General features: G+C 43.5%; 1 protein-coding gene across 1 annotated transcript; it reads right to left on the bottom strand.

The window, feature by feature from the left end:
• Nucleotides 1-626: 626 nt before the first annotated feature.
• LOC147424021 (uncharacterized) lies at nucleotides 627-4,577 on the bottom strand. The gene is made up of 12 exons (XM_086501538.1): nucleotides 4,304-4,577; nucleotides 3,916-4,151; nucleotides 3,698-3,835; nucleotides 3,348-3,593; nucleotides 3,222-3,276; nucleotides 3,098-3,109; nucleotides 2,969-3,018; nucleotides 2,784-2,885; nucleotides 2,541-2,681; nucleotides 2,222-2,449; nucleotides 1,267-1,734; nucleotides 627-1,155 (listed from the first exon to the last, which is right to left on the bottom strand). Exons 1-12 carry the CDS (start codon nucleotides 4,575-4,577, stop codon nucleotides 712-714), a joined length of 2,394 nt encoding a protein of 797 aa, XP_086357664.1. The 3' UTR covers nucleotides 627-711.
• Between the last annotated feature and the right edge of the window lie 9,624 nt (nucleotides 4,578-14,201).

Here is a 14,201-nt window from a genome sequence, read left to right on the forward strand (position 1 = left end):
CAAGGAAAACAAAATGCATGACTAACGCACCAAAACATAAAACACGATGAGGCCTCATAAAACATTGGATGAGTTTTCGTGTGTGTGTGTGTGTGTGTGTGTGTGTGTGTGTGTGTGTGTGTGTGTGTGTGTGTGTGTGTGTGTGTGTGTGTGTGTGTGTGTGTGTGTGAGAGAGAGAGAGAGAGAGAGAGAGAGAGAGAGAGGCTTTCAAACCATATGGTGAAATTTTCCATGATACCAAACAACACAACTAATTGCAAATACAACTTGAATGACAGCTTGCAAATACAACCACAAAATCTACGCACTTCACAAGCTTTCACACATACCATGGATGTCTACCCAAGGCACACTATTCAAACTATGAAGCAACTTAATTTCATAGCTTAAGCCAAGAGAGAGAAGGGAAAGCTAACACATTGCATGCTAAAGCTGATGAGTATGTGATGCAAGTTCATACAAACAGCATTTTGATAATCGATAAAGTAAACCCGTTATACATATCAACCCAGGCAATCCATAAACCCAGATTTAATTTAACATCCGAACATGTAAACGTGGATAACATGTCAACCCAAAAAAATTGTAACACAAAATTGTTTTAACCACCTAGCAAAAGCCGAGGAGAGAATGAAAAGTTCACATTCCATGTTAGAGCTGATAAGTATGTGAAACAAAATCATACAAACGACATAGTCACTCAAAACAATCTCAAGCAGGTGAAGATAAAATCTCTTGCGCCTCATCCTCATCACTACTAACATCTTGGACGCCATCCTCACTGTCCCCTTTGCCACTTCCACCGCCGTCATCAGTCCCATCATCCTCACCGTCATCACCGGCACCACTTATGTCACCCCCACCATCGTCATCACCGCCACCACTGATGTTACTCCCACCACTTATGTCATCACCGCCACCACTTGTGTCACCCCAACCATCGTCATCATCGGCACCACTTATGTCACTCCCACCACTTATGTCATCACCGCCACCACTTGTGTCACTCCCAGCATCGTCATCATCGGCATCCCCATCGCTACCATAATCGGGATCATCATCCCCATTGCCATCCTGGTTAGACTCGTCATCACTCCCCCCGCTGCTTTTATCCTCGTCACTACGAACAATCAAGGTCCCCACTTTGATCCGGCGCTGCATTAAAACAGATTAATTTAAACTCAGACATACAATAAACCCGGGCACTTACAAAAACACAAACCCGATTAAAATAGTAAATTTGGCTTCTATGACCATAGAACTTACCCTAGATTCGTAGCCTTCCTCCACGTGACTCTTGATCTCCTTTTTCATTGCCTCTTCCCTTTGATCGATCGTTTTCATGTGGTTGGCCACAAACTGCATGATAAAAGTATCTTTCTTCATGGCCTTTTGAGCCTTGTGCGGAAGAACGTCCCAAGTGAGGGCTGCCCTATTCTTTGCTCTCTCCTCAATCCTCTTTCGATTTACTGCAAACTTTCGACTCACATCCTTAAAGTGTTGTTGGACCCGTACCTGATCTCGTATACTTGACTTGGGCACGTCGTTGTTGACACACCCTCGAGGCCGCCCTCCGAGACTTTGAGGGATGAAGACATCCAGCCCATGTACTTTCTTTAAGTGTTGAATCATCCGTGATCGCTTCTCCATGAGAGTGTTCCGACTCACACATGGTGGTTCATCCCGACAAATCCTCACCAACTTACCCCCATTGATAACCACAACATAAGGCGTCTACATCCAATACAATACAAAAGGCAAAGCAAGTCAGTGACAGATAAACCCGGGCAATAAAAAATACTAGGCAGAGAGAGAGAGTTGCACACCATGCCGTGACAGGTAACCCCGGGCAATAAGAATACTAGAGAGAGAGAGAGAGAGAAAGAGAGAGCTGCACACCATGCCGTGAGACAGGTAAACCCGGGCAATAGTAGACAGAGAGAGAGAGAGAGAGTTGCACACCATGCCATGACAGATAAACCCGGGCAATAAGAATACTAGAGAGAAAGAGAGAGAGAGAGAGAGAGAGAGAGAGAGAGAGAGTTGCACACCATGCCGTGACAGATAAATCCGGGAAATAAGAATACTAGAGAGAGAGAGAGAGAGAAAGAGAGAGTTGCACACCATGCCGTGACAGATAAACCCGGGCAACAAGAATACTAGAGAGAGAGAGAGAAAGTTGCACACCATGCCGTGACAGATAAACCTAGGGACTTCTTACCACAGTTGTGGAGGTAGTACAACTTGCCCCTGATTGTTTTGCTCTCTTTACTTGAAGCTTGGGCCGCTTTGAAGAGCCGACAAGGGCAAGAGCCTTATCCGCCGGCCCTTCATCCTCTTGCCCCGTCTCCACATGCTTTTTAGCCTTATTCTTCACACCATCCCTCTTTACAACAATCTTAACCTCCGGCACCTTCTCCAACTGCCCCTTGCCCGTGTGCCCTTTCACCTTTACCTCACCATTTTATCAAAGAAGAGGAAAACCATAAGATAAAAAAAGACAATTCATTGGCTTCTTGCACAACACTTGAGGGGCTTACCTCGTCAACAGCAAGTTTTCGGTCGACGGGATCACGGACTTCCACCTCTTTTATCCTCTTCAACCTCTTCACATTTTGTTTCTCGGGGACCGTTGTACCTTCTTTCTCTTTCACATCGGCCTTGGCCTTTCTCTTGTTCACCTATGACAATGCACTCAGACATAAACCCGGGTGCAAGGACCAAAAACACTTGCAAGGCACACTTTCATTGCAATAGTCTGCCTAGGGCCGTTTGTTGCATACCTGTGTCTTGGGTGGCTCGGAGCCTGCTGTGCCACTCAACTTCTTTGCTTGACCACTCTTTTGAACCTTCAAGGGACTTGATTCTTCAAGCACAATTATATCCTGCACACATTACAGCCGACACAATTTTCAAAAAAATTGCACAATACCCGAGCACTGACAGGTAAACCCGGGCACAGTCTTACCATTTTAGTTTGTTGGTCCTCCTTTGTAGCCTTAGGAGCCTTTGGAGCCCCTGGTCGGGTGTCCGCTGTGCCGCTCACCTCCTTTGACTGGCCGCTTTTTTGAGCCTTCAACGTGCCCGATCCTTTAACCAGATTCAAACCCTGCACATCTTAAACACCTAAGCACTTAACATCTTAAACACCTAAGCACTTAACTGACAGATAAACCCGGGCAACTCGGGCACTGACAGATAAACCCAGGCATTTCTCCTACCTGTTTTGTTGGTTGGATCTCCTTTGGGGCCTTTGGGGCCAGGGCCTTCTTCATACTAGCATCTTGGCATGGCTCCCGAGGTACATCCGATGACAGAGGAGCATCTTGACCCTGCACAAATCTTACATGTTTTGCTGGTTGGGCCTCCTTTGGGACCTTTGGGGCCTTCTTCAAAACAGAGCCTTGGCCTTGCTCTCGAGGTACATCCGCCGACAAAGAAGCATCTTGGCCCGGTGGCATTGCAATCTTCAAAGGCGTTGCAATCTTTGGGGCCTTTGGAGCCTTCTTTGAAGCAACACCTTGGAACGGCTCTCGAGGTACATCCGCCGACAGAGGAGCATCAATCTTCAAAGGTGTTGCCCTCTTCAAACCCTGCACATGTGAACACTTAACAGCAGGCACAAATTTCCCTTAAACCACAAAAATCTTCGGGCAATGACAGATAAACTTGGGCATCTATACAGAAAGAGTCCTACCTGTTTTGTGTGTTGGATCTCCTTTGGGGCCTTTGGGGCCTTTGGACCTTTCTTTAAAGCAGCACCTTGGCACGCCTCTCGAGGTACATCCACCGACAGAGGAGCATCTTGGCCCTGAGGCGTTGCAATCTTCAAACCCTGCACACGTTGGAACAAATAAACCCAAACGTCCACAGATAAACCCGGACATTCACAGGTAAACCCGGGAACTGTCTTACTTGTTCTGGTTGTTGGGCCTTTAAAGCCCCCTTCTTCCCTTCCTTGGTCACAACAGCAGCAGGCTTGCATGGCTCCGGTTCTACAACCGCCAATGGAGGAACATCGTCATTGTTTGGTCCTTTCCTCGCTTTCTTCTTCCTTTCCCCGGTCACAGTAGCAATCTTGACCAGCGAAGGCTCCGGAACAACATCGGGCTGAGACACTGCAAGAAGGAGCTCCCCCCCACCTCTTTGACCTCCTCAACCAGCGTTGGCCCCGCCCTCGACCGCGTGGCTCTCATCGCAGGCGGCTTTTTGGCTGCCCCCCCAACCCTTCCAGTAGGCTTCTTTGGCGGAGGTGTAGAGTAGGCGCCCCTCATTCCCGTCCTCCCTCCCTTCTTTGCCTTGCCCGCCATCTCTGCGCAATCCTGGACAGAGCTCCCCCTTGCCGCGATGCCCTTGAAACCCCCTGGACAGACCTGCGCGCCGCCCTGAAACACCCCCTCAAACCCCAAAACAGAGGTGGCAATGTTGAACGCAACCCAGTCGAGAATGGCAGGACGACCTGCAGGCTGTACTACAAGGTGCAAAGTGAAAGCAACCCGGTCGAGAATGGCGAGACGACCTGCAGCTCCCCTCACTGCCGAGGTGAGGTGAGGTGACACACCCCACTTCAAAATCATGGCGGGTGATCCCGTCGGATTTCCCCCCCGTCATAATTCCTGCTGACATGGATCATCCGTCGCCATCTCACCCACGTCCCGAGGCCACGTCACCCGCCCGGCGCCACGTCGTCCCGTCATTCGACGCCCGGGTTTACCTCCTACCCCGAGCCCGGCCCCGCCACATGGACGATCCAGATCGTCTCGCCGATCACGCCTCAGTTCCGCGCCGTCGATCCCATGAACGAGCTTCTTAAATGTACATGTGTATATAGTCCTGAGGCCCACCGTCACAAGCCTTGAACTTCGGGCTTGTCTTTTAATCAATATTAGCTTCTCTCTCTCTCTCTCTCTCTCTCTCTCTCTCTCTCGCGCGCGCAGTACTCAACCATCATCCAGGCCTCTCACCTCTCCTTGTCCCTTTTGTCCTATCATCTCTTGTTCGCCCCTCAGCCTCTTGCTCTTTCAATTCTTCCTCACCCTCTTGACCTCAAGCATAGCATCTTTACTTGGTGAGTTCTCTTAGTAGTGTTGGGGCAACAGACTTAAGTCCCTGCTTGTGGAACGAGACATTTAAGCAGGGACTAATAACATGGACATGCACATCTGTGGAAACAATAGAGTGAGCAGAGACAAATCTGGATGGCATCCTCCTCACAGAAAATTAGGCTGAAGGAAGTCTGCTTTGCCATGCCACCGCTGCTTTTAAGTCATTTTGTCATCTCGCTGTCTTGGCATTGAACCCTCTCTTAGTTTAAGTTGGTGTCACTTGCTGCCCGCCACCACCCATGCTCATACGCTTGCATTAGTTCGATGCTGCCTCACCAACATTGGCTATCCGCTGCATGACGGTACCGTGGAGATAGTCATCACACATGAGGGAGAAGTACTTCAAACCTTTCATCCCATCCTCATTCTTCTGCAACTGCAGATCCCAATCACAAGACAAGTTTCAATAACACGCATGGAAACATTGCATTGCATCTTGGTCTTGCTTTTCACATTAAGCATAATCTTCATAGCTCTGACTCTCCCTCTTCCTGTCTCTCCTCTGCTTTGTTTCATGCATGAACTTTGTTTATATGGTTTTTGCCGTGAATTAATGTCTCCTGCTCTTCTTGGACACGTTGCTCAACAAGAGCAGGGCGTTGGGAAGAAGGGTTATTTGAGGATGTGATGGCCAATACTGAGGGAGGCGAGAGAAAACAAAACTTGCAGGTGAAGAAACTCGAGATGAAAAACCTTTGAAAAGTGAATCGCAACCTATGTGGAGTGAAGCGTTTGTGCAGCGAGGTTTGTCTGCAAGCATAAATGGGATGGCCGGAGACCTTGACTACTAGATGTGGATTGTCTCTGCATCTGCAAGGCAAGCCAGCCTAGCCCCTGCATGCTCCTTCCTGTCGCCTTGCTCCTGTTAATGGCCTTAGTCTTGAACTCTGTGTGTTGCCTTTGTATTGTGCAGCGGTGATTTGCTTGGCGAGGACGAGTGGGAGAACCCAAGACTTGTGGTTCTAAAAAAAAACTTACTGCTTGCGCTAACCAACTTCCTATGCGTAGTTTTGCAGGCGACAGGTGGTGGGCCTTTCGCTTACCAAGTAAAAATTGACCATGGAATTAAAAACTAAAGCAAAAAATTTACTTCTAGTTACTTGAACTTGAACTATTCATATTAAAGGGATTAAGATAGATTAAGGAAATTAAGGTCCTAACCATTTCAGATGAATTAAAATTAAATACCATCTTTGCTGATCCAAACGAATTAATATAATACCAAATAAGTAGCCCACAATAAAAATCCTTTCAAAACATCGTATTTGTTTGCTTTTGATAATGTAATCCACTCACCATTTAAAAACAAAGTGAGGAGGCACTAAGGCCCCCCTAACTTCAAAGTTGAGGCGGGGGTAAAAGTTTAGGAGAGTGAGTTTAAATGAGCGTCCACAATCATATGGAATTCTTGATGTGTTATAATATAGTTGTGTTATAATACATATCAATTATACAGGAGGGTCTCAACTATAAGATGAAGCCTCCACATTAGCATTTCAATACTAAATAAAATTAAAATAAATAAAAATAAAAACAATAAAGTAAAGAGACACATTGTCACACTAAAACTAAAAAATATTTTAATGTTATTAAAAAAGAGATTTAATATGCATAAGAAATACTTAAATAATTTAATGAAATATTTTTTTACAAAATTTTAAATAAAATGATTGTTTGCAATTAATATCTTAAACGAAAGTTTGCTGACTTCATATCATGGGATCAAACTCCTATGAATGTATTTTCTAGCTATTTGTTTTCTAAATTTTGTTTGAATATGTCAAACAAGTGAATGCATCTTTTAGAAATAGCACCTAAAATGCTTTCTCTTCAAGACTTTTAAGCCCCATTGAGGGACACAAGTCAAGCAATTAGAATAAGATGACCTTCACCGTATGGGTACTAAGGCGTTTAGCAGGCCAAAAAAATCATTTCAAAACATCTCAAATGCATAAGTGAAGGGTGACTTTAGGAAATGAAAATCTCCATGGAAATAGAAATTCATAAAACTTTTCATCTCCATATAAATTCATATAAAGAAGTGGTGGATGTTTGTGTCAAGTATTGCATGCGAAAGTTGTGCAGGGACTTGTATCAAGTTATGCAGAGTTTTCAAGATGCATCATGTCATCACGACATGTGTGATCCTCAAGAGGATCTAGATTGGTTTTTTTATTTTCTTGATGATGCACACAATTGGCATAATAGTCGAGTTGGTCAGAAGAGGAAGTCATGCTTTACAGCTCAGCGAATACCTCATACCAACCCATATACCAACCTTGGACATCAATCTTGAAGAAGTTGAAATTCAGGAAAAGATAAGATTTCAATTCAATGAAGTGGAAGAGGTAAAGATAGATGAAGACATAATGTGTGTTGATGATGAGGATGATGTGTGAATCAGTTTTTGATGTATCTTGATGAGGAGTATCCCGCAAGTGATAGTCAGGAGGGTGTTTATGTTGATGGAGAAGTGTTTTTGGAGTCTTGAGGACTAAAAGCCAATTTCGAAACATGGATATGAGTTATTCACATTGTGAAGATAATGATCTCCAATTTCACGTCCTTGAATTGCAAGTTTCAATGTCGAAGGTCCCTGATTTACAAAATTCCATAATGTAGGTCCCTGAACAAAAACTTAACAATTTGCAAAGAGATTTTGTTCCCGAATTTAAAGTCTCATTGTTGCTCAAGCAATGATCATCAACAATCTCTCATTCGATTTGAAGAATGAGAGATATTCAAATCAGGTGGTGACAAATCAAGCCATTTTTATGATTCACTACAACACTAAATGAAGATATCGACGCGCCTATATCGACGGCCTTGCTTTTCCACGCGTATATCGATGACATTAGCGGGCATCGCTATACCCGTCGCAATGTGCGTCGATATACGCGTCGCAATGTGCATCGATATACGCGTGGAAAGGCTTTATTTGCCACGTATATAGCGACGCATATATCGACGCCAAAAAAATTAGGGGAAAAAAGCGAAACCCGCGCGCAGGGGCCATTTTCGCCTACTTGGATCTTGGCCGAAACCTGCTGCGCAGGTATTATGTCCATCTCCACCCTCCCCAACCCCTCTCTCTTGCTCTCTCTCTCTGTATCTCTCTCTCTCTCTCTCTCTCTCTCTCTCTACCTCTACATCGTGTGTGTGTGTGTGTGTAGGAAAGAGAGAGAGAGAGAGAGAGAGAGAGAGAGAGAGAGAGAGAGAACGGTGTGTGTGTGTAGGAAAGAGAGAGAGAGAGAGAGAGAGAGAGCGGTGTGTGTGTCTCTGTGTGTGTGTGTGTGTGTGTGTAGGAAAGAGAGAGAGAGAGAGAGGTGTGTGTAGGAAATAGAGAGAGAGAGAGAGAGAGAGAGAGAGAGAGAGAGAGAGAGAGAGAAATGTGTGTGTATGTGTGTGTGTGTGTGTAGGAAAGAGAGAGAGAGAGAGAGAGAGAGAGAGAGAAATGTGTGTGTGTGTAGGAAAGAGAGAGAGAGAGAGAGAGAGAGAGAGAGAGAGAGAAATGTGTGTGTGTGTGTAGGTAATCAAAGAGAGAGAGAGAGAGAGAGAGAGAGAATTAATGTATGCTTAGGAAATTAAAACTAAAGAAAAAAAAATTAAAGAGAGAAATGAAATGAAATGTTATATTAACGTCTTCGAAAGGCCAAAGTGACCTATGAGACATGAGACAAGAAAGTTACAATGTGATGGATCTGATACAAAGTCTGAGTACGAAGATGACAAAATAAAATATTATGGAATCCTAAACTGCTGGGTGTGGACTAAACGGCTAAACGAGCTAGTAGGGATAGGTAGATCTCCTCCATGGTCAGTACTCTGACCGGACGTTGTGCATATCGAGCCAAAGTGACCTAGCTAGATCCTCTGATGCAGCCTCTGTCGATGTTGTGTAATCCTCCGCAGTCGTGGGCGTTTAGATCTCCCTAGATCAGTCACTCGTTCGATCATTAGAGAGATAGGAAAGTAGAGAGAGAGAGAGAGAGAGAGAGAGAGAGAGATAGGAAATAGAGAGATAGAGAAAGAGAGTTTTATATATATATATATATATAGAGAGAGAGAGAGAGAGAGAGAGAGATAGGGAAGTGGAGCTACAGGAGTTATGGCAGAGAAATAGGAAAATAGAGAAATAGAGAGAGATAGGAAAATAGAGAAAGAGAGATAGCGAGAGCGAGATCGAGAGAGAGAGAGAGAGAGAGAGAGAGAGAGAGAGAGAAAGAGAGATAGCGAGAGCGAGATCGAGAGAGAAAGAACGAGAGATAGGGTACGTAGACAGAGAAGAAACGATGGAACTAAAAGAGGCAAAGGGGTTTTGCCTGCTACATGCATTTCCATGTACACCTGGGAGTGCATGTATGTGTCTACCCATATAGGATTTGACCAATAAAGACGAGATTTTGACCCGGTGGTCCTGATCTCCGTACACCTCTAGACCGAGGTGTACGGAGATTGGGCAAGACTAGAGAATGCGAGGTAGTTTACATTGTGAGGAGTATATATATATATATATATATATATATATATATATATATATATATATATATATATATATATATATATATATATATATATATATATATATATATATATATATATATATATATATATTAAAACAACATTCATAATCATTGTAGATGGCAACGTCATCAACTAACATGGAGGAAAAGATTGCATGCTCGTGCACGCTCTACAAGTATCAAATCCTGCGCAAACGTAGGATATGTAATGAGCATGTGCACAAGTACGGAGAGTTTGCTAGAGAAACCGTACAGAATCTGCGATACGACTCCTACGGAACGGGCATTGATTTCCGCAACATAGCACCTACATCTGAGAGAGAGAGAGAGAGAGAGAGAGAGAGAGAGAGAGAGAGAGAGAGAGAGAGAGAGAGAGAGAGAGAGAGAGAAAAGATTATGCGTGAAGGTCCAACCAGTATAGAGCCACGGATGGAAGCAGAAAAGGGCTTACAGACAGAAGACGACGGCATGGAGGAGATGCTGGATGCCTTCTTCCAGACAAGCGAGGAGAACGCGAACGAAGCAGCACCAGAAGCCGTGCGCCTATCTCCTGAAGACATGTTGAGAAAGTTGGCACGTCAACCAATCTATGAAGGCGCCAAAATATCTGTGCTTCGTACTTGTCTGGCATTTTTGAATCTTCAGTCAGTGTACGGGTGGTCAGATGCAAGCGTCACTGCTTTGTTTAGGCACGTAATTTACAAAAGAGATTTTCCGATTGCAACGGTGATGTTCTCGGAGAGCTTTAATTTTAATTTAATGTGGCTTAAACAGGTTATTGCTGGACTACAACAAGATTCATGCATGTCCAAATGATTGCATTCTTTTTCGCAATGAATTCGCAGATTGTCTGTCGTGTCCTAAGTGCGAAGCAATGCGCTACAAACAAGATGCAGTTGGCGAGACAGTGCCAGCTAAAGTGTTGCGGCATTTCCCTATTATTCCTAGGATAAAAAGCATGTTTCGTTGTGGTTCCATTGCAAAGTTGATGCGGTGGCATTCTACGAATAGATCCACTGACGCAACATTTAGGGTGCCCGCTGATTCGAAGGCTTGGAGGCACATTGAAGATACCTGGCCACATTTTAAGAGTGAACCACGCAATTTGCGTTTGGGCATGGCAATGGATGGAGTCAATCCATTTGGCTTGAGAAGTTCGTAATGGAGCACTTGGCCTGTGTGCCTTATCAATTACAACCTCCCGCCGTGGCTTGCTATCAAGAAGGGTCATTTGATTTTAAGCTTGATTGTACCTGGTAAGTTCAAAGCAAAAAACATGGATGTTTATCTAGCTCCACTAGTTGACGAGCTCCAGGAGTTATGGCATGGGATCGACATAGCAGATGCGGTTGAACCAGTAGAACAACAGCATGCAAGGATCCATGGACTTCTTATGTGGACTATGCATGATTGGCCAGGATACGGAGAAGCTTCTGGTAATGGTTATTGATTTACAAAATTCTCGCTACTCGCAAGCCCTTTGCCTTGGCCTGATTCATGCTTTGATATATGCAGGACTAACAACTTCGGGATACAATGCATGTCCAATTTGCGGGCAGTCTTTGGATGTGCGCTATTCTACCTCTCTTCGAAAGACAATTTATCAAGGTCACCACCGTTATCTTCCAGATGTCCATCACTTGCACGAATGCCAGCTTGGTCGCGTCGAATGTCGTCCTATGCATGTACAAGAGTGGCGTCGCCGATGGGAGCAACATGAGGGGCAACCTGTTCCAGGAATGAAACGTTTGTCCATTCTCCATACGTTGCCATACTGGGGTGATCTACTAATTAACCATTTGCTGGATCCAATGCATATATTCAAGAACGTGGGAGAGCTCCTCTGGAAGACAATCATGGGAATGAAACACAATCGAGCTTCACGAGATGATTTGCAGTTGGTTGGAAAGATGCCAGAGCTGTGACCTTTCACCAATGCAGCTAGTCAAACAAAACTTCCAAGAGCGCCATGGGTATTGCTAAAAAACGAAGAGCGACAAGTGAAAAGGGTGATTTCAGAGTTCAAGACGCCAACAGGAGATGCAAGAGCATGTTTAACCACTCCTAATCGAGACTTGAATGATGCAATCTTAGACTCAGTAATTGGATTTCAATCTATTTGTGATGAGCACCATGCATCTGTGGAGTTGCAAGATAAGCTCCTCAGGCACTTATTTGAAGGAGTAGGTGCGTCAAAAAGAAAGCGTTCCACAGCTAGTGCACAGAAAAAATCTTTGGCTTCTCTCTTGCTACAAAAGTCCATGGACTGGGAGGGAACACTTAATGAAACAATTATGGTAATGGTGAGTAAATGTACATAGCATATATAGAAAAATAACGCACACCTAGGTAGAAATATTTAAATAAATACCAAAATAATTATAAAACTTTCCTATATTTAGGCCCTATGTACAATGAAATATATACACACAAATGGGCCATAATATATTTAAATTTTTTTATTTTTTTGGCTCAACTAGCCTAGTGATTAGCTAGCTGAGGGTTTTTAAGAAGATATGGGAAAAGCCCCCTAACTCACACACGCCTATGTACAATGAAAAGGTAAGAATAGCCACAGTGTTTATGTGATTTTGGTAGGGTGGGGTAACTGACTATGGCAATTACGGAGAGCCGAAAAATGGCTATCACTAAGTATTTTCAAGGAACACAAGTCAAAAGTTTTCAGTTTCAGGGAGATATCACTAATTGGACAGTTTTGCAGCTACAAAGTGGATTTCTTTATTATTTTGAGGAGAAATGTGAGCCAGACTCGTGGTGGTGTTTTTTATGTGTAAAGGAGAGCTCAACTTGTTAGTTTTCAGCCTTAAATCAGATCAGTTTGATGAAGAAGCAGATCGGTTTTGATGTTTCCTGAATCAGAATTTTCAAGAAAATCAATTGTTTTGGCTTACGGGAGTCTAAATCAGGTTTCCCAGTATTTCCTCTTCATGTAGAGATATTGGATATGTTCAAGAGGTAGTGTCTAATGGTTGCAAAGTTTTCATCCTACCTTGAATCTTTCTTCAATATTTTTGAAGAGAAACCTGAACCTGACCTTGAACTTGAACCTGAACATGAACCTGCTAATCTGTTCAATAAGCCATACCAGGCCTTTGCTGAAGAAGAGGCTAAGAAAGAAAATTTGTTGTTGCAGAAGAAGTTCACTAAACTGAAAGATCATTTTATACAGCTGAAGTATAAGAGGGAACAACAAGTTCATGAACAACCTAAACCAGAGGGTGCTAAATGTGAAGTGATACTGATTAATAACGCAGATCAAGAAGTTCAAGAGCAATTAATTGAAGATACAACTACACTCATAGGACAGGAGAATGAGGGAGAGAATCTTCATGTTGGGGAGGCATTATTGAACACTGTGGAGGAAGTGCTGAGTAAAACATTGAAGAACATACAATGGATGAGGTTGCAGCTAAGATGGAAGTAAGCATTGACACAGAGGAAGAAGCAAAGGAGGAGAATTTGTTATTGCAGAGGCATAATAATGAACTAGAGCAGCAGTATGATGAACTGAAACAGCAGTATGAGGAATTGTAGATACAGTTGGAGCAGCAAAAACATCATCAATCTGAACAACTGCATACTCAAAGTGATATTGTAATGTTGGATAAAACTGAAACTAAAGTTCAGGAACAGTTAATAGCAGGTGAAATCACAGTTCTAATTGCAATTGCAGATGAAGAAGCAGATGTTGTAGGTGGACAACATCAATTTAAAGATTGTGGATGAGATACTCACAATGTATGATGTTGTGAGTAAACCTTATCAAAATTTTGTAGAGGAGGAGACAAAGGAGAAAATTTTGATCTTGGAGAGATAGTATATTGAGCTAAAGGAGCAGTATGCACAGTTGCAGCAGCAGGTAATTATAGATGTGCAAATGGATAGTGCAACAGGTGATGCAGTTCAGACTAGAGCTGAAGTTGAAGCTCAAAATATAGTGCAATATGAAGTATAGGGTGCAGTTTTAGTTGGATTTACACACAATGATGACGCAAATGATCAGCAGCAATTTCAAGACCCATTTATGAAACTTGCTAAAGCAATGTTAGAAGATCCGCTTACTGAGGTTACAGTGGTGGAAACTGGAGATGATGTGGATGCACACCCAGGAGGAATAGCTCAAAAACTGAAGAAACAGGTGTTCAGGAGCAGTAACCTCACGCAAGACTTCATTTTGGCTTTCAAGTTTTTTGTCAAGGTTTTGTGGCTTCTCACAATGTTTTGCAAACATTGCCCACCGGGTGTGCCAGGTGTTAGTGCCTCATATGTCAGGGCATTTGTCTTTTTGGACTTTTAACTAAGGTATTATCTTTAAGCCTTAGGAGCATGTTTACACAAGGTCTTTATGCCTAGGTAGTTGGAAATATCCAAATGGTCACATGGTGTGTAGCGATTTTCTGATGTAGCTACCCAACAGTTTGCAGTTTGTAGTCTTCTTGCACTCGTATTGTTGTTTTAGGCCTGTAGTTGGACGTTGATGACGAATTCAGGGTAGATCAGTACTTTCTCTTGCTTAGCCATGGTCTCTTGTGTTCATATAGTCTACAGTTTT

This window comes from Adiantum capillus-veneris, chromosome 26 (genome assembly GCF_014529385.1).
Source record: "Adiantum capillus-veneris isolate H3 chromosome 26, ASM1452938v2, whole genome shotgun sequence".
NCBI classification, from domain to species: Eukaryota; Viridiplantae; Streptophyta; class Polypodiopsida; order Polypodiales; family Pteridaceae; genus Adiantum; species Adiantum capillus-veneris.